General features: G+C 36.7%; 1 protein-coding gene across 2 annotated transcripts in view; it reads left to right on the forward strand.

Moving 5' to 3' along the window:
* Positions 1 to 20,223, forward strand: part of fkbp16 (FKBP prolyl isomerase 16) — a 43,977-nt gene extending 23,754 nt beyond the window's left edge. Inside the window, exons 4-8 of one of the 2 annotated variants that reach the window (XM_079621835.1) lie at positions 12,852 to 13,069; positions 15,300 to 15,475; positions 16,688 to 16,765; positions 19,358 to 19,498; positions 19,620 to 20,223. In XM_079621835.1, the coding sequence (XP_079477961.1) occupies positions 12,852 to 13,069; positions 15,300 to 15,475; positions 16,688 to 16,765; positions 19,358 to 19,498; positions 19,620 to 19,706 (700 nt within the window). In that variant the 3' untranslated portion in view covers positions 19,707 to 20,223. Of the gene's footprint in view, positions 1 to 12,851; positions 13,070 to 15,299; positions 15,476 to 16,687; positions 16,766 to 19,357; positions 19,539 to 19,619 lie in introns of both variants that reach the window. The other variant, XM_079621836.1, reaches the window with a different exon arrangement.
* The last annotated feature ends 680 nt before the right edge of the window (positions 20,224 to 20,903 follow it).

The following is a 20,903-nucleotide window of genomic DNA, read 5'->3' on the forward strand; positions in this document are numbered from 1 at the left end:
AAAAAAACCAATGTAATTTACATGAAAAAGTTAGTTCAGGCAAGAAAAAAAAAAAAAAGTTAATTCTATATTAGTACGCAATTCAAGCGTGTAGAAATGAAAGCGTAGTATCAACGTTAACTTTCTCAACTTTTCTGATACTGGTGTTCCCATCATGCACTGGGCCTTTGAATAATTAATGAGGTTGATTTTTCACTGTTTTCCAGCTGTATTTACACTGTTTTATCATTGCTTTTGTTGTTAGGTTTAGTAAGTTGCCATTTTGTGACATTTGGAGTTCATTTTTCTACTCAAAATGACACATTCAAACACAAAAACGATCCATCAAATGTTACCTTCACTGTGTATTGTCTACCAAGTTCGGTTCACTTGTTTGTTAGAAATGTAGATATTTTGTCTAACACATTTTGTATTAATTACTTAGATGTGTCTATTCTAAAGCATATTCTTTAAAAGTGTTGTTAAATTCAATGTTATATTGATTGAGGGAAATGTATTGCAAAGGAAACTTCCACTAAATAGATTTTACTCAACCTTATACTAGCCAAGTTAAAAATTACTTACTGTATTTTCTTTGTTACTTTCACTTAACTTAGTGAGTTTACTTTATTCCATATGTGAAATTTACTTTAAAAATATGCGTGTACATTTTTTTTTAGTAAACTTTACTTATTGTTTTTTTTTCAGTGCAGGAGGAGCAAATAAAAACAAACAATACTGTAAGCATTTGGCGAGCAAAATATAGGTTATCAGATATGGTTGTGGTGTAAAGAATGGATAATAGGATACATTCTTAGATAATAGGCTGTGTCTTTTGTTGTCAATGTATAATAGAAGAACAGTAAAACGAGAAAAACATCAGTGACATGCGCAAACGCCACTAAATTGAGGAATTAAGTCCATGCCTGGACTGTGCGGCGTACCAACTCATGTCTCGACGGTAGAAGAAAAAAACAGTGACATTTGATTCACAAAGCTCCACAAAGAAACCCTGTGTCCTTCCTCTTGGTCCTAGCAAACATATGTCGTAGGCTATAGCATTTTTATTGCCAGCATGTACAGCGATAGGTTATTGCCATGGAAACCACTCAGAGATACTTGCAGGGCATTTCCATCATTTACAGACTCGTATGAAAAAAGCATCTGACGTCAGAGGCCCGACTGTTTATCTTCTTTCTTTTTTTTTTCTTCATCCACTTCCTTTCTCTATTAGTTTTTACTCAGCTCATTTAGACTGACAAGGTGACTGGCTGACAGATTGCACAATGAGTCAGGGAGCGTTTGCTGCCCCAACCGGCGAACGCATCGGATTTGTCCCAAAGAGATGAAGCTAAAACATTGATTTTTACCCCGAGTGAGCAGCACACAACTATTTTTGGCATCAATTATATAAAAGAACAGTCTAAGAAATAACTGAGGCATCTGGGGACTGGCAGTTCCTTTTAATCAAGTTCCATTTAACAAAAACAAGTCTGATGAATGTCTGTCCGAATGCATAAAATCATTTGTAGGAAGCATATATATATATATATATATATATATATATATATATATATATATATATATATATATAGCCTACACACACACACATATATATACAATATACACACACACATACATATAGGCTATATATATATATATATATATATATATATATATATATATATATATATATATATATATATATATATATATATATATATATGTTAAATACATTTTACCATTTATTCCAAAATAATATCTAATGGCAGTAACAATTGAAACAATATTTGTGAACTTATGTTCAGCTTTTCTTTTTAATAGTTATTAACTAACTTATTTTCATCAGTCATCAATCTTGTACACACTGGTCACAGGCACGAAGATGTACCTTTAATTTCCTCAAGCTGATTGCTCACTAAAAACCCACACAGTCATCATGTTTTCAGGTCATTTTGACATTACATAATGAGCTGATATCTAAGTGGCTGATTTGTTTACTTGCTTTTTAATTAGTCTTCCCATTAACGCCATCATTGTCTTCATTCAGGCCAAACGTACAAAAACAAGAGGCGGGATTTATCACACGAACCAATCCTATCCAATCATAGCGCGATGGAGGCATTGCCTCCTCTCACGTGACTTTCCCCCATTTATTCTCAATTACCCTCCATCAAACTCACCGCACGCTTTTAGGGGGTCTGTTAAAAGTCAATGGGCTCAGGGGAGGCAAGCCTTGCTGTAATTTCACCTGTGGGTGTCTCTGATGGACAGTGTTACTTTATAAAAATGGGGGAATTTCACACTTTTTTATGTAATTTTTTTTTTTATATTTGCATTGGTTTATATTTGTAATATCGATTATTTTCTCATCCAGTTTTTTTGAGGAGGCACTGCCTCCCTTGCCTCCTCTGAGAAAACGCCCCTTATATTTTGACAAGAATTTTATGTATACATCATTGTGCCACACGTAGCACACAAAGAATATGACCTGAATACGTACGAATATGACCTGAATCCTGCCACCTTTAATAGCCCTCCTGATGTTAGCGAGCGTCACCTGAAACGCTCATCTTTCTCCCACAGTATACAGTCTCCCACGCTGCTCTGTCTCGTCTCTATAGCAACTGCCAAAGCTCTGACCCCTCCTTGTTTGAGTAACTATCAGAGTGTCTAACCAAACCCTTCTCTGAAAACTCCACGCCATCCGATGTGCTGCCATCACAAAACCACAATGGCTGTTTTTACCCAGACTGGCCTAGACACATCCAAAATAAGGGCCAGTAAATGCCTTGACTGGAACCCGAGCAGGAATGAGTCTCGTCCTCCTGATGAGCGGTGATACGCTGTGGCTCCAGCATAACCCAAAACAGTCATTTGCACTCACTTGTGAAAAACAATTATTCTTTGGCTGAACTTAAAGGCTCAGTGTCATATTTTACGCACCGCCATGTCTATCCAAACCATGTGTGCCTTTCTGTCTGCAGCGAAAGACTAAAGGAGAGATTTTGTAGACTGTTCACGCTGCTCTTTTTTCCATATACATTGAAAGTGGGTGGGGACCAGGGACTGTCAGGGTATAATAGGGCATAAGGCTCGTTCATGCAAACGTACTGACCATTATTATTATTACTACTGAAATTATTACATTGTAAAATATTATTACAATTTAAAATAAGTGTTTATTTTACATTTTAAGAGTAATTTATTCATGCAGCCATTACTCCAGTTTTCAGTGTCACATGATCCTTCAGAAATCATTATATTATGCTGCTTTGGTGCTCAAGGAATATTTCTTATTATTTATTATTTTATCTATATAATTTTTTAGTGAAAACGGTGACACTTTTTTGGATTCTTTGCTAAATGGAAAGTTCAAAAGAACAGTAGGCTATTTATTTGAAATAGACATCTTTGTGACATTATTAATGTCTTTACTGCCACTTTTGATCAAATAATGCATCCATGCTGAAAAAAAGTATTTATTTCTAAACAGCAGTGTGTAGTGTGTAGTGCATAGCAATAGTGCACATTAGCCAGCTGAATAACGTCTTTTACCAAATGCAAAGTTTGGTGTTGGCATGAAGTTTTTTTAACCAAAATCCCTTAAAGGGATAGTTCTCCCAAAGATTCTGTCATTAAATACTCAACCTCATGTTGATTACAAAATATGAATCTCCATCGCACGTTCACAAGAGCACCATGAACCCAATGCAAATGATTACGTAAACTTCAGCTTTACTCATTTAAATGGATTTTATGCAAAATCCTGAAAATAGTGTTGTATTGGCAATCAAATTATAAACAATAAATAGTTCGATCTTTTGGAACTAGCTGAACAATCAGGACTTGTTTCTGAGTCCCACACTTTGCTAAATGTGCAGAGCATCGTGAGTTTCAGAGGACATGCTACAGTTTTATTGGAGAGTTCCAGAACCTCTTTCTCATTTTTGGCTCCTCTGTGCTCAAATCGGCCCCTGAGGACCAATCAGCCCTCAGGGTTTATACACGGGGCCTTTACAACTACCTCCCTTTCCTGCTACCTAAATTTCTTCAGTTTCAAGTCCTCAGGGCTTCATCATATACTCATATTTCCCATTAATGCTGGCTGGAAAACAGATATGTGCAACGAACCATGGGAATTATGCAATATCTCATTTATCAGCCTGGAGCTTTTTACAGATTTATGAATTGAGGACAGATCTGTGATGTTCAGTTGCAGAATCACACTTCTGAAGCCTTTTGACCTGTTGAGTTTACAAAAGCAGAAAGACTTTTAAAGACTTGTGATCTTTCTTGAGGTCATTTGTGGCTTTCTGGAATAGTTTTAGGGTAAGTGTACCTATTAAGCCCATGTACCCTTTAAGCCCACTTTCAACTTTGAAGTCTAATATAAAAAAGAGAAAATCATATTTTTTGCTGCTCCTTATTTTAACCAATCCAGTGATTTGTAACTTACCTGACATTTTTTATTGCATGTTAAACACATTTGGCAATGTTAAGTTAGCCCCACTCATGTGCATGCGGTCTCAGGGGACCTCAAACAAAGACACCCAAAAACTTTGGTGTTTCTGGACCCTTCAGAAATCAACACATTTCTGCAATTTTCAGCCATTCTTTTGGTAACTACATTGATATTATGTCAAATAAGAGATAAATGTATTGTTTTTTGTGTATGAACAAATAATAATTCATAATTTTATATAATTTTCCTTTAAATGGAAAGATGAATTTTATTAGTTTGCGCTCAAAGCTAATCTCAAGGTCAAACCATTAGCCTTACTGGAAGATAGACTGCTGAAGAATTAAGCATGTGAACTACAAACACTACATATTTTGTGATTTATTTTACATTAATTTACAAATAAATACATCATAAATTGTTTTGTTGGGAAGATTATTTTCATAAATTAACTTTTTTTAAAGATGGGCTTAAATGGTACAGCGCCATAAAACGCATGCAAACTAGAGTCAACACAAGCTAACCTTGAATGAAAAAAACATAACATTTCTCAATGTGGGCACAATGGAAATTACTATGATGCTTTGTCCACAGTATATTTAAGCTCCTTGCATGTCTGTGTAAACATATATTATATTTTTTAAAGGAAAACTGTCTTTTTTTCACCTTTACTGACTGTGGAACCATTTAAGCCCACCTTATGTGTTTCAATGAGGAATCCCTCAAATTACAAAGTTTAATCAACTTTGTGAGAGAAATTGTTTAATGACCTATTAATTGGATACTTCATGTGGGATTTTGACTTCATGTGGAACCAAGCCGACTTAAGGCTCCATACTTAGGACATGGGAGGACCACTAGTGGACCCCCCCTAACCCCTGAGTCTGGAATCCCAACTTGGGTTCCTTCCCAGGATACACTCGGTCAAAGTTCCAGCTTTTACCAGGCATAACTCCAGAATCAAGCCAACGTAAGGCTCCATACTCCCGGTGTGGGGGGCCACTAGAATACCCCCTGAAAGCCAAGAGTATGGATCTGCAACTCGGCTTGGCTCCTGAGATGCTCCAGAGTCAAGCCGACTGAAGGCTCCAGACCACCGGCCTGGACCCCCAGCCACTAACACCTACCAATCACACCCAGGGCTCTAATCAAACATTAGCAAAATTAATTTTTTTAATGCTTCCCTGTCACTGAATAAATATATCAATGTTTTACTTATTTTAAAAAATTTAAAAAAATGATATTGTATAAATCAATCATGATGTGGGCTTATTTGGAACACATGCGGGCTTAAATGGTGCCAAAGTACCAATTAAGCCCATGCCAGACTTCTGACTTTATTAATAAAATATCTTAATTTTATATTCTAAAATGTACATCAACTAATAAATAAATTTTCAAATGTGAGATTAATCTTGCATTTTAACAAATAATTTTTCTTATAAACCATGTCAATATCTATGAAAAAAACCTAGACTTAGATTTTGGTGGGCTTAATGGGTACGCTTACCCTACTATCCTCCGTCTTGAAATGATTAACTCATCTGACCTACATCTAAAGTGTTTTCCAGTGAATTTGACAACTGTGTTCGAAATTAAAAGTAACTTGCATTGCATCACACGCACAAGTCCATATATTAATGTGTCTCTATGTGTATGTATCTGAAAACATTTAATGTGATAGCTACCTTAAAAAAAAGCTGCATCAGTAAAAAAAAAAAAAAAGAGAGAGAGAGAGGAGAGAGCAAGCAGGTGGAAGCAGCAACCTTGTTTAATTGAAAAACGACTCAAGCCTTCACAAAGAAAATGGTCCAGCAAATCATGACTCACAGGTGGAGTTTCATTTCAAGCTGATCACAGACCCCATTAAACGCCTAGACTGTGCAACCAATTAGCATTATCACAATACCTGACTGTTGATTCACACTCATGATCAAAGTGAAATCATCCAGTGTCCCCAAAGTCAATTTACTCAACCCGGAGGAAGCCCAATTCCTGCCATTTGTCTGAGAGGGAAGCTTTGTCTGCAAAATGCAAGGCTTATTAGTTGCGACATTAAAGGCTTCTTACATCTGCATGTGAGACATGCTTTCAAATGTGCCAGGGGAGCACTTTGGCCGAAGATTACATGTCACGTCATATGGTAATCTCTTCTTAGACGCAAACACGAGGCGATGCAGAGTTTGTTCCCTTATCCGGGGAATTGTATTGTTTTTGAAATACATGGAGGTTAATTATTTTGATATGCTCTTCTCGATTAGACTCAATAGCACTACTTTGTAAACTAGTTAATGTGCCTTTAATTCAGTCAATAAAACACAACCCGTCTGCGGACCATCCCAGGGTTGTGTGTTTGACAAGCTGGGCAAGTCACAACAGAACTAAGCGATCAACTAGGAAGGTATAAGTAGAAAGTCATAAGAACATTAAAAAAGGAGAAAAACAATCAAGTAGGGCTGCACAATTTTTGGGGGGTTGGGATCTAATTGTGAATTGCAAAAAAGTGTGATTGCATTTTAAAGTGTTACCAATTACCAATGGCTGAGAAGCCATGTCGACGACAGATGAGGTCATTAAAATTACACTCTTAAATTGTTTTAACCCAATTTTGGGTCAAATATGGACAAACCCAGCCAATGGGTTACATTTTTAAATTGCATTTTTGATCCAACGGTTGGGTTTGTCTATATTTGACCCAAAATTGGTTTACAGTGTACACTGTTATGATAGTTTGATTATAAAGTATATTTGAGACTATAGACTATATAGATCTGGCAATGTATGTGAGACTATAGTGTGAATTAATATGTTTGCATGACATTACAGTACAGAACAGCTCTTTTCGGCACTATCCTGAACATTGGATAAGCATTCATTGCATGTCAACGGCATGAGCTTTTGGGAGCGCGCATAACCGTTACTTCTTTTTTAATTTTCCCAACAAAAACATTACTTCACATAAAAATCATCAACTCGCTTTCATATACAATCGAAGTCGGGGAAGATCCCGTTTAAGTTTCTTTAAGCTGTTCACAACTGGGCAATACAAAAAGCAATTAAAACATAAAATGTTTACATTTATAGCCCCTTTAATATTATTTATTTGTTATTATTAAAATTAAATATTGAATAATTTTACTCTCATTTTTTATGTGCTATAACATGGCCCTCATTAGTGTATAAAAAAAATCAAGTGTTGTCTATAATGTCTCCAAGTATAGGCAGAAGCGAGTCGTGCCACAGCAAAAGTCGTGGTTAGAGGTGATGGACTCTTTCCAGTAACCATATCCTCCTTTGATAAAAACACAAAAAGAACACACACACTCACTTCCACACAGAAACAGTCACTGAAAAAGTAAAGAAAAAAAGCATGGCTTTTATTGCATGGCTTGTTTTTCTTACTGGAATGATACAGAGTTAAAAGGTAAAAGACTAGCCTTAGCTATAAAGGATCAAGGCCAGAGGAACAAATACGTTTGTGCGGCACACGGGCAGTTTCTTTCTGCAGAGTGGGTCAAGGAGGGAAGCGGTTGGTTATGATTGGGCATTTCATTGCTGGTAACCTATTAGATAAATCTAAACGCAGTTCAGTGTGTGATGTGTTCCAGTGTGGAGCCATGTTACATAATGAATATACTTTGACCTCTTGAGAAATTAGTGGAGGTGAACACTTTAGCTAAATGTGGACAGCATGTTATGATCTGCTCTGCACTGTTCTGGTTCACAGCCTGTGACCTGTTAACTTACAGAAAAGTATATTTACGGTGGCATATGTTTGTTGTGTATGGTCATACGAGGCCGTTTTGCTTGTGTTGTGGAAAACTCTCATTCATATGAATGTACACATTGTCTCCCCCCCCGATTAGCTACTGTACAGAGAGGGTTGAAATAAAATTGCATCATAGCCTGAAGTGTTGTACTAAGCCAAAAGATCAATTACTTAAAAACTGTACCTTAGATGAACTTCCTTTTATGTTCATTGGGAGAGAGAGAAAAAAATCACACAAGAGCACTAAAAGAAATGATCAAATCTTCAGGATTAAAACATATTAAAAGCAACACAGTCCGGCCAACATATGGAGTTCCATTTCTCTTTGTCAGATCTACCCGTTTTAGCAAACAAAAATAAATCAAAGAAAAAGGCCATGTGAATTATCATTCCCAAACCATTTTTTATTTCTGTAATGTGACGTATTTCTGAGTGAAAAATGGGTGTTACATAGGGGAGCTTGTTTTTGAAAAAGAGGAAGTTATTACTATTGGGTTAGGTTTCAATCGATTCTAATTCTGGAATAGAAAAGGTCAGGAATGGATACTTTTCGATTCCTCTTATCGATTCCTTTGTGTGCATTTTAATATGACTTTAACCATACAATCACAAGAAGAAGTTTTCTGTGCTGCGCACACATCCAAACCGTGCGCACAGAGTCGACTCTCATACTAAATAATGCGCGATACTGAACCGAGTTCTGTTCCGCATCTTTTTGCACTTGAACGGACAAATGCACACACAAAAATGTCAAAATATCCCTGTAAACACAGTCGATTATGTGAACATAAACAGTTGACAAAGAAAACTCATATCAGTATACAGCACTCTTAAAGTGACAGTAACCTAATATTCTTGCTGCCGTCTCTATAATAACGTTAATCAAACAACGAAAGACAAAGAGAAAATTCGCTCGCTGTTCTTGACTGAATATCTTTTGTAACTTACTATATTGTTAAGGTATATTTTATTTATAAAGTGCGGTGTTATTTTACATTTGATTACACTGTTTATTTCCATCGTATATCTTTGTTCAGTTGTATATGTGCGTTTGCTAATTTGTTTATTTGTTCTGTTTTAATTACTAAGCATTTGTCTTTAATTTTGTTTGTCTTTAATTTAATTATCTTCAAAATTGATATTAGTTAAGGTAGTTGTTTTTGCTATGGTATTTTTAAACCATACAGGCAAAAGTTGCTATTCTTTAGCCTGGTGGTAATGTTTGTTCATGGTATAAAAGTTTTTTTTTTTTACCAAATTGGAATTGAAAGTAGAAATCAATAAGAATTGGAAGAGTTCAAATTCAAACGATACCCAACTCTATATTGATCAAATATTCATAACATCAATTGTTCACAAGTAGACCACCAAAGTATAAAAAAAATAAGTTATCAAAATGACCCTAATTATTATATTTCCTATTCATTTAATTGATGCACACATAAATGTGTCCATACACTACAGCTGCAATATGCATGAGGTGACATAACGGAGATATCACCTTACACCCTGATTCGCACGCCAATAACAATGTAAGTTCAGTGACTGGCTCTCATTTCACTGTGGAAGGGAAGGAAGTGAGCCGAACCTTAAAAGTGTTATTGTTATAATCGGCTCTAATATCACATACAAATAATGTGACTGACACAGACGAAAAGCTGCTATATCATTAAAAGTTGGACTTCATGGTTTTAATATAGGCAAAATGATAAGGATTTATATGGTACACACTTCCTCTTTTGCAGTCTGTGAATCTCAGTATGCACAAACAGACTAATCTGTGTCTCTTAAGGTTATATATGAAGAGTTTTCCCAAACAATGGCTGTCAACAGCTGCCAAGGATCATGGAAAATGTATCAAATATTTACTTTTTTTACTTCTGTCTCTCCTTCCAATCAAATACTATCCAAAGTGGTAACTGATTAAATGGACCCTGAACTGCATCTTGGCAAGCATCCACACACACACACACACACACACACACACACACACACACACACACACACACACACACACACACACACACGCGCGCACGCACGCACGCACGCACGCACGCTATAACATCCTGTTAAATTAACATTAAAATGCTTTGCTAGAAATTGGTCATAACAGTTTTCGAAATGATGGGAGCCATTTTGGTGCAGTTCATAACAGAATATTTCTTGAACTGATGTAGATGTACTAACATACGTTAACTACACACATCTGCTTTGTACTTTCAAATTATACTGATAACTAACATAATGAAACAGGTGGTAAAACAGAAGGCCACATGTTGAATTAAAGTTTACCAAAAATGGCCTATGAACTATGACTAATAAATATGTATAGAGCACTATCATACAAAAGCAAAACATGGGGAACTAAACAACATTAAATGTAATATATACATAACTGATAACTAAAATAATAAGAAACATAATTAAATTCAATTAAATAGTTATTTAATAAAAAATTTAATGATACAATTTAGATCATTTAAAAAGTAGTTTACTAGGCTACACTACTGTTCAAAAGTTTGTGGTCATTTCTTTATAAGTAGTATTTTATGCTCACCAAGGCTGTATACAAATTATAGTAAAAAAGTGTAATAATGTTAAAAATAATTATTTCAATTGAAATATTATAATTTTAAATAACTGTTTTGTAACGTACTGTATTTGTGTGATGGCAAAGCTGTATTTTCAGCATCATTACTCCAGTCTTCAGTGTTTACAGTCAATATTATACAGTTATCATCCACTCTGATTCTGATAATTGTTCAATTGTGTGTTTTGTGCATCTCATTAAGTTGCACAAAGCAGCAGCACAAACCTACACTTACATGTTATCTAGTTTGAGAGGCTTTGGATTTGTCAGCTCGCCAGCTGACTGATATTAACACTCCAATTTACTGAAAACCATGAACTGAACTGAAAAACTCCAGCTGTACAAACATGTATGTTTTTGCTGAAGAACGTCAAACTGTGACAGGTTAGCTGACTCTTTCACACCAGGCTCGATCCTCTTTTATCTTACGAGAACACACTTAATAAATGTGCACAGTGAAATTGACTCAGTTTCAGGCCTTTTACTCGTCAGTCTATTGATTTATGTGCAGTCATGTGACCAAGTACTGAGAATAATAAGGCCAGATTAGGTTGTGTGGGAAAGGTGGTTTATCCCATGGACCCCTGGGATCCTCCTGTTCAGCTCCTAAAACATCTCAGTTCGTGATCTTATAGCTCTTTGCAGCAAACGCTGGGTTAGGCAGAGAAAAGTAGGGTATAAAATCCATGGGGTTGCATATTATTATTATCATTGTCATGTGTGGATGGGAAATGAGTTCGGGGTGATGTATCACAAAACATCAAACCGATCTCGCAAGAGGCTATTTTGAAACCACTGCCTCGGATGATAAATATTGACAGACGTATTGATGCGCTAAAGATGTGACAGAAGTGATGCATCGAGCAGTCAATCAGAGAGAAAGAGGGATGCTTGCTATTTGTGATGGACCAAGTTATCAGGTGTGTGTGTGTGTATGTGTGTGTGTGTGTTTATATAATAATCAATATATTCACTAGATTATTTTAGAATATGCCTCATTAGCCAACACGGTCTCATGCTAAGTTGTTATACTTGAATAATTAGTCAGGCAAAATGTTACGAGGTGTAATGCTAGTGTTGAATATTTTGATGAAGTGAAAGGAACGTATTAAAATATGAAAAGAAAATATGAGGTTAGTTTTGAAATTACAGGGTTTTTTCTCCCCCGCATAATTAACTGGAGTCCCAAAGAACCAAACATAAAAAATTCAATAAAACATACAGGTTAACTTCGGTGTATGTGTCTTTCCAGTTGAGGAAGAGTGGGGTTTTGTGGCCCGATGTGAATGTGTGTGTGTGTTTGTGTGTGTGATAACTTTTTACAGTGTTAATTCAAGACAATGCTCAAAGAGTTTTGTGGCACTCTCTCTCTCTCTCTCTCTCTGTGTGTGTGTGTGTGTGTGATAACTTTTTACAGTGTTAATTCAAAACAATGCTCAAAGAATATCAGATAATTTTATTTGTCCACCAGAAAAGCAAGAAACGTTTTTTCATCATGTCATCTTCATTCATTTCTACCTTCCTAAAGAAGACTGAAAGAATAGTTTTTGTTGTTTTTTGACACAAGTCTCAATCCGCCAGAGCGTATGGTCTTCTAAAGAGGCCTCTGCCAGTACTAGAGTTTAGATCTGGGCAAAGTGAGGACAGCACACACACACACACACACACTGGATACAAGCCCTTTGCCTCTCAAAAGGCAGCAGGCAGCCAGTGTTCAAAACAGCAACTCTACCATACTCTCTCTCTCTCTCTCTCTCTCTCTCCCCTTCTCTCATACAAAAACAACCACAATACCGCAGCACAAAAATAACAGACTTACTCGAAAGAAGATATATTTAAAAAAGAGAGAGAATAAAAATAGCTTCCACTAACTGCCAACATCTCTAAAACTGTCTAACAGTAATTGAAGTATCAGTACAGTACAGAAGACAGACAGACAGACAGACAGACAGACAATGCAGGGGCTAATTTTCAACAACTAGTGAGAGAACATGAGCTCTTTCAGTGGACTGAGATCTTGCTTCATCGCTGTGTTTGTGTTTTATTGGCAGGGAGCCTGATATACCAGCCTGGGCACCTCTCCTGTATCAGCTGCAACTCCTCGGCTTCAGAGAAAAGCAAGACCCCCTTTCACTGCCCGTCCCCGACCGGATCCGAATCGGCAACCAGAAACGCGAGCGAGGCAACTTCTACTTCCAGAGGGAAGAGTACGGCATGGCATCACAGGCTTACTGCATGGCTTTAGATGTGCTCACGACACGCACACAGGGTAATTCAGACCACAGCGCCCTTCACACACCTGTGTCACATAAAGCATTAATCAGGAACAAGACAGTACACGGAGGACACAGATCTCAATAATAATAAAAAATCTTTATAAAACGGAATATTTATAAATATGCAGTTCTTTTTAATGTTATACATATTGTATTATATATTTTCTGTATAATTTTTATAATATAAAATGTATTGCATATTACTATAAAAACTATACTAAAACCCATACTCATACACACTATATCATTTTTCTATCAGCTTCTTCATGGTATCTAATAAGTAATAGCTCTCCACCGAGCCCAGTTCTAGCAGCTCCGCTAATCTAGTTGATCAATAATCATGTCATCGAAATGCTCAGTCATGTCTGCAAGCTGTGACCACCCTGAGAAACGCTCTTATTAAACCCTACGCTAATCAAACGTAATAAATCTACATGTTATTTCCACCTCCTAATCATGGTAATTGCTGGAAAGCCTGGCCCATCTTGAGAGGACCGTTTGACAGTAATGAGACAGTAAAGTGCAAAGCACCGCTTTGGATTAGACACTGATAATGACCACATATGCAGAAGTGATCTCCACATCGCCACAGTCTCCACTGACCACTCAAGCATCACATATTAGACTCTCCCTCATTTCATACACAATATTTTTCTACATTCATATACATATCCCACTAAGCAGAAATTTTATAAATTATTTCGGGAAAAGATTCTGTGTAAGACGACGGACACTAAGTCACTCTGATATCCAAAAGAAATTACTGTTGGCAACATGTTTTCCACAATCACATTTCATCAATCAATAATATATTTATGCATGCATCACATGGCCATTCACACAGAACGCATTTTTGCATTTCCATTATGTTTCTATGTAAACACTTGGTAGACAGACCTTTTTTTTCTTCTTTTTTTTACCTTGCTCTGGCTTTTTGCACATGACAAGGCATTCAAAAAATGCTCGCTGAAGTTAAATAGTTCAACTTTGGACATCGCAGTTTTTCATTCCTAAATGAATCAGTGTTATTAAACAGTTAAGTGATTGATTCAATGACTCACTCCTAAAGAAGCTCACTTTTATTCCTGAATAAGGGTACGATTACACGACAACGATATGCTTAAAACGGAGACGTTTATCCTTTGTGTTTTACGCCTAAAGACGACACCAGTCAAAATGATTCCCATTCACACGGATCCACAAAACAACTAAAAACGCTGTATTTTGCTGCCAGACCATTAGATGGCGATGAAATACAATAGATATGCATGTGCATGACGTCATCGTCTTTGTTGTTTTTCAAAAATCTGCCCTTTGAACCCCGTTTTTAAAATTTATAATTTTCAGGCACCCAAAATGCTGTCGTCGTGTAAAGGAACGGCCAAAACGCATAAAAAGTTAAACGGTGTCATGTAAACAGCCCCTTAATCAACATTGTTGAATGAATGAATGATAAATACAGTCACTTGTCGCCACCTACTGGTGCAATGATGTAACTTGCAGAAAGAGCCCATGTAAAATCCCCACCACTAATGCACATGCTAACAGTCTCTCTGAAACAAAGAGTAAAAAGTAATGATGTGAAAAACTAAGCTTTTCAAAACTTCACATCAATTGAACCAATTGCTTTGCAAAATGATTCTCTGGTTGAGTCACCTGCTGGTAAGAACGGTGTAAATGCAATGAAAAATCAGCCCAAACATGCATAAAAACACCTTTTATCAAACCTTGCAAATGTTTTATTGAAAATGTAGTCTATAAAATTAAAAATGACAAATCTAAATATCGAGTATGTATCATATGTGTTATTTTATGAAATTGTAGGGCTTGTTTTAGTTCGTTTTATTGAAGACTTGGTTCAGGCCAATAAGAGATTATTAATTACAATTTTGGATTTTAGTATTAATTATACAATTTAGTCATTAACTATGTCTGAAAATACATAAAACTGATCCTAGGGCAGGTAAATACAAAAAAATGGCAGTTTGATATTTATTCCAAAACAATGATTTCAAAGGTTTCAAAGCTTACAAAGCAGTGTTTCAAATCACTAGTGAAAGTCCCAGTGCTGCTGGACTGAACACTGCTTGACCAATCAGAACAGTTTACGCTGGATTGATCAATATCAAACAAACATATTTTAATTGTTTATAATTTCCTTGAAATGAATGAATGGTGTTATGCATTACTACAGTGGGTATGTACAATTGTATCCTCCTACAGACGGTCAAAGCTGTGAGGCAGAGGAAGAAGAGGTGAACGACTACCGGGTAAAATGTCTGAATAACCTGGCAGCAGCACAGCTGAAGCTGGGACACTTCGATGAGGCGCTGCACACCAGTCAAGATGTGCTGTTTCTCGATCCCCAGAATGTCAAAGCGTTATTCAGAAAAGGAAAGGTACGGGTGAATACTATTCAACAAGATAGATGCATAGCCCTGCACAGTTAAGCTTCAACCCTAGTTAAACTCACCAGATCAATCTAATCAAGTCCCTCAGGCTTAGGCCTTGTCCACTCCACACTAAAACGTTTTCATCTGAAAACGCATCTTTTTCCTCTCCGTTTTGGCCTTCGGTCCACACAAACAAAGACGGAGCTTTTTGAAAACACACTCTCAAGTGGATGAATTTGAAAATGCTTATTGTAACAATAGATATCTATGTTTATACCGGCATTGTGCCCGTTATCTGCCATTCACTTTCCCACTGTTGCTAAAGATGTTTCTTCATATCACAGTCCTGCAAAGTGGACAGAAAATGTACTCGCAATTGACCCTTTGCAGGGAGCTTGATTGACAGGTGATCTGACCAATCATACTTCGCCATCCGCCATTTTGTCCGACAAAGCAGTCAGGAGAGTTAGTAGATTAACATGGGAGGATTTGAACTTGAAAAGCGGAGTGTACTGACGCCTTTCCACGGTTAAAACAACATTCCTTCTGATGTTCATTCATGTTTATTTGATGATATAAATTAACTAGAAGGATGATCGGTTCACGAGCAGCTTTAACTGATGATGACTACAGCGATCTGTCAGACACATTAAAGAGCTACAAAACAGTATTTTTTTTTTTTTTTTTTTAAATGACCAAATGTGAAAGATGAGACTTTGTTTAGGTTTAATATCAATAGTAACCAAAAAGTAACCTGGTCTGTCCTGTCTGTCAGCGCGTTGTCAGTGTCTCCTCTGCTCCGCGATGTATTTTTCACTGTGTGAGTGTGGCATGAGAGCGGCATGGCTTGTCGGACCTAGCGACGGACCTAGGGGGGCGGGTCTTTGCGAACGGTCAATTGCTGTCCTGCAGCAAAACACGAGGGCAAATGCGTTTTAGACCAAACATATAATGGTGAGTGAGTGCGACTCATCAGTGAATGGTGAGATATTTTGTTAAATAAAATGATCCTGCCAGAAGAATTACATTATTATGTCTGTTCCGACTGTATCATCTCAATGAGCTTTTACACATGCTCAAAGGTGAATTTGCTGACATTTTAGTGTGGATCTGAAACATTTGGAAATCGCTAGTGTTTTGAAACGAAAGCGTCATTATTTTAAAATGAGTCAAAGAGTCATATTAACTGTAATCTGGAAATGTAAACTGTGTCTGCAGCTTTTATCTGACAAGGGTGATTATGAGGAGGCCATGGAGACCCTGAAGAAGGCTTTGAAACTGGAGCCGTCCACTAAGGTGAGAGACCGAACCGTATCTCCTGAACACATCTACATTTCACGTTAACTGGCAACAGAAAATCCCATTAGATATTTACAGTTCAGCCAAGGTCTTTGTGAAATACCTGGCCTAACTGGAGCAGAGATATTACGTTTTATTTCAAATTCAATGTCAGCTCATACTCGCTGTGGGTCAGGGATGAAGTGTTTGTTTAATGAAAGGTGCATGTAATATTTAAGTTTATGATTCTATCGAGCTTTCAGTGTTCATAAGTACAAGTACTTTCCAAAAATACTTTAAATGAGTCCCGGAACAGAGAATGATTCATGGCTCTGTTCAGGATTGTGAATCGATTTGGCCTAGTTAAGATGTGAACAAAATGGCTGGCCGCTACTTACATTTTTTCTTTTTATTCATGGCCCTATCATAGTTTTTCAACAGGTCTGTATAAATTTACAACACAAGCGTCCGGAGAAATTTCACCAAATCCGCCAGTAAGAGTGCATGCAAACAATATTAGTTTCTACGGGTAGACTCCTAGTAGCAGAGAATGACTTTTGTGCTGCGTTACAATCCACCGAACCAAAACGTGTTCTGTCATGCCTTTGAGAGCAGTTAGTCTGTCAAATCCTCAGAGCAGCCACCAAGATTACGGCTGTCTGGAGCCACTATATGGACACAAAGTTACACACACATCCTCTCATAGCCTTCCTGTAATAAAGTGAATCCGCACTAAATACACTGAGGATGTTTATGACATGCGAGAAGCAATAAACAGAACAATTCATTCAATCATAACACAGAGAAATACTATGGCCCATTCTGTGTTAAAAACTAAACAAAATGCCATATCTGATTCCTTCATGAAAGGCCATAATGCAATACAAGTATGTGTTCACGCTTTAATAATTTTTATATTATTATATTATCCCAACTTTATATTTTGTATATAATACAACATATAACTGATATATCCACAGACTGTATCTGGGCCTGAGTGATTTCGTGAGTGATCTCAGGTCCCCTCAAACTGAGCTTTGACCCAGAGTGCTCATGTTGAAGAGTGAGCTATGTCTAGACAAAACTAAAATATCTGCTGTTGCTATAATGACACCCCGTCTGGAAGACAGGGCAAAGCAAACATTTCCTCAGGAGGAAACCCATTGCAAAATTCAAATTAAGATCATAGAGCCAGAGACGGCATGGGATCGAATACGTGTGGTAATACTGTACATGTGGTGCTATATATTTCAGCCTGTTAGCAGTATCTGTGTATGGTCTGTGCTAATGGATTTTGATTGTAATTACATGTGTATGCAAATCTGTACCCATTATATTCCAAGGAAAATGTTCAGACCATTCCAAATGGGATATGAAATGTGAATGGTGTTAAAGTAGCAAGGCAAACAAAAAGTTCAATAAAGTGATATCTGTCAAAGACCAGATCCTCGCAACTGATAAAATCAAGGTCAAGCAATATCAATCTACAAGAAGCAGATTTAAAGGGATAGTTCACCAAAAAATTATGGAATTAAGTACTCACCCTAATGTCATTCCAAACCCGTAAGACTTCCGTTCATCTTCGGAACAATAATGAAAATCTTTTTGATGAAATTTCAGCTTTTTGCCCCAACGTTGATGCTTGAATAAGTTAAACTGCTAAACCGATCGTAAAAATAATCCATATGAATTGAGTGATTTTTTTGCTTAAGAGACTTGATCCCTTTATATGATGAAAAGATTTAATTTAGTCTTTTATTCAAATAAAAACAGTGAACAAACAGAAGCTCAACCGAAAATGTTTGGCACGATCAAACCTCATTGGCTCTTGCTGAAGCTCAAGCGTGCTGCGTAAGACAAGAATGAACCTCATTGGTTCTCGCACATCAGGCGAACATGCTTGAGCTTCTGTTTACCACAGGTGAGGTGATGAATGTTTATATGTGAATACAAACCTAAATTATTTCTGTTCATCATATAAAGCGATCGTGTCTCTTTGGAAAATTTGGACTAAACCGCTCAATTCATATGGATTAGTTTTACGATCTCTTATGAACTTTTTGAAGCATCAAGTGTCAGTTGCACAGCTGTCAATGGAGAGACAGAAAGCTCTTAGATTTCATCCAAAAGATTTGTGTTCCGAAGATGAACGAAACAGGTTTGGAACGACATGAAGGTGAGAAATTAAAGACAGAAGTTTCATTTTAGGGTGAACTATCCCCGTTTAAAACTTAACATGAGCAGTTCACTTTCGTCATTTACAAACAACAATAAGTTAATGCTGTTCTTAGAATTGTTTAACAAACCCTTCTTAATATGCGGTTTACCTTTGAGATGAAGTGGCGCAGGCCCTACGTTGCTTTTATAAGCACGATCGCCAGCCAGTGTTGTTTCACATGTGGAAACCCAATCATGACTGTCACTGTCCTGAAACGCAGCTCGCAGTCAGTGAAATGGCACCATCTGCTGGTCAGTGTTAGGAACAGCAGCGCATGTTTTCCTCACAGAACTGTACAAAGTTCACACAGGATAAAAGCTGTTGTGTTTTGCCTTGTTGTATTAGGGTTTTGAATGCTAATCTTTTTATTTTCTTTATGATGTATTTTATAGGCTATTCATGCTGAACTGTCCAAACTGGTAAAAAGACAGGCGGGGGAAAATGAGACCCAGAATTGGCAAGCTAAACCAGCTCAAGTGTTTGGCGAAAACATAGCGCCCTTTCTGACACCCCCGCCCAAAAAGAAGCCGTTTGTAAGTGACTGACTACCACCTAGTGAAGAGCATAAAAGAGGTGGAAAAATCCTTTCAAAATGTGCCAGTGCTGGCGTCCGAGTGCCTCCATCGTCTGATCTCGTTTCTTACTCTGTTTCAGGGAATTTCTTGGAAGTTTCTGCTGGGAGCTCTGGTGGTGGCCTTGGGCAGTTTAGTCACATCTGTGGTCCTGACCGCACGGAACTAGCTCTCTCGACCTACTTGCAAATTAACTTACAAGTCTCACAAACAAACATTCCACAAAGCTGCCAAGGGACGGAAGGAAAATGCACTAAACTGGCTGCACGGGATACCTACCATAAGTCTACCTCACGACTTATGCAAAGCAGCAGCCTATACGCACAGAAAAAGGGGCAAGGCAAATGCGTTTAACATATTTGCAATAAAAACACAAGTAGGCTATTAATGTTTGGCGTTTCGCTTTCAAATGCATCATGCGCAGTGATGGAATTATCGATAGGAATTTGGGGGAACAGCTGTTATCTATTAATTAATTATAGAAAACATTTGATTCAGTTATGTGTGGAGAAATGTCTTCCCAGATAACAATAAATCAGTATTACAACCGAAATACAAAATTGTTGCTGAAAAAAAAAAATGTGTTTAACTTTTCTATTTTTTATTTTAACGTTATTTTTATTTTATTGCTATTTGTAGACATTGATATGACAAAATACATATGGGAAATTAAATATATAAATATAGCCTAAAGATAAAATAGACAAATAGAACAAGTAAAGTCACCCCGCTAAAGTCAACATTTCAGTGCTGTCAAATCGCATCTAGCATAAGTGTTTGTGTTTATATACTATGTGTGAATTGGGATTAATTGATTTTACAGCACTATTTTAAACCTATTTTCATAATGTAAAATATTATACTGAAGCACTTATTTTTTTTACTTCAGGAATTGGTTGGATCATCATAAGTGGGAATTAATATTTTTCAAAAAACAATTTATACATTGCTCTTCCACATTATCCAAGTCGTTTCATTATATAAATGAATATAGGCTAATACAAAATAGATTGATGAATATGTTCTGAGTTTATTGAAATGCTAAAAAAAGTAATTTTTAAAAAAAAGATTTAGGTCTTAACATTTCTGGAATAATAAAATGAGTTGTGATTAGTTAAAATACCAACACCTACATGTTTTTGAAAACAAGAAACAAGAAGCTTTGTATAAGAAATGCCAGAGGAAATATATTCCCTTGTATTGAGGGTCATTTGAATATTGTGTTGGACTATATGGGGGGCCTTCAAATAAAAAAGTTTGAGAACCAGTAGATCAGAGTATACAAAGACAATTTTCTTTAAAATAAAATGCACCGATGAATCATTCATGACCAGGAAAATGCATTAAGAAAGCAAATAAGGTCTAT

The sequence above is a fragment of the Phoxinus phoxinus genome, assembly GCF_949152265.1.
Source record: "Phoxinus phoxinus genome assembly, chromosome: 8".
Taxonomy (NCBI): domain Eukaryota; kingdom Metazoa; phylum Chordata; class Actinopteri; order Cypriniformes; family Leuciscidae; genus Phoxinus; species Phoxinus phoxinus.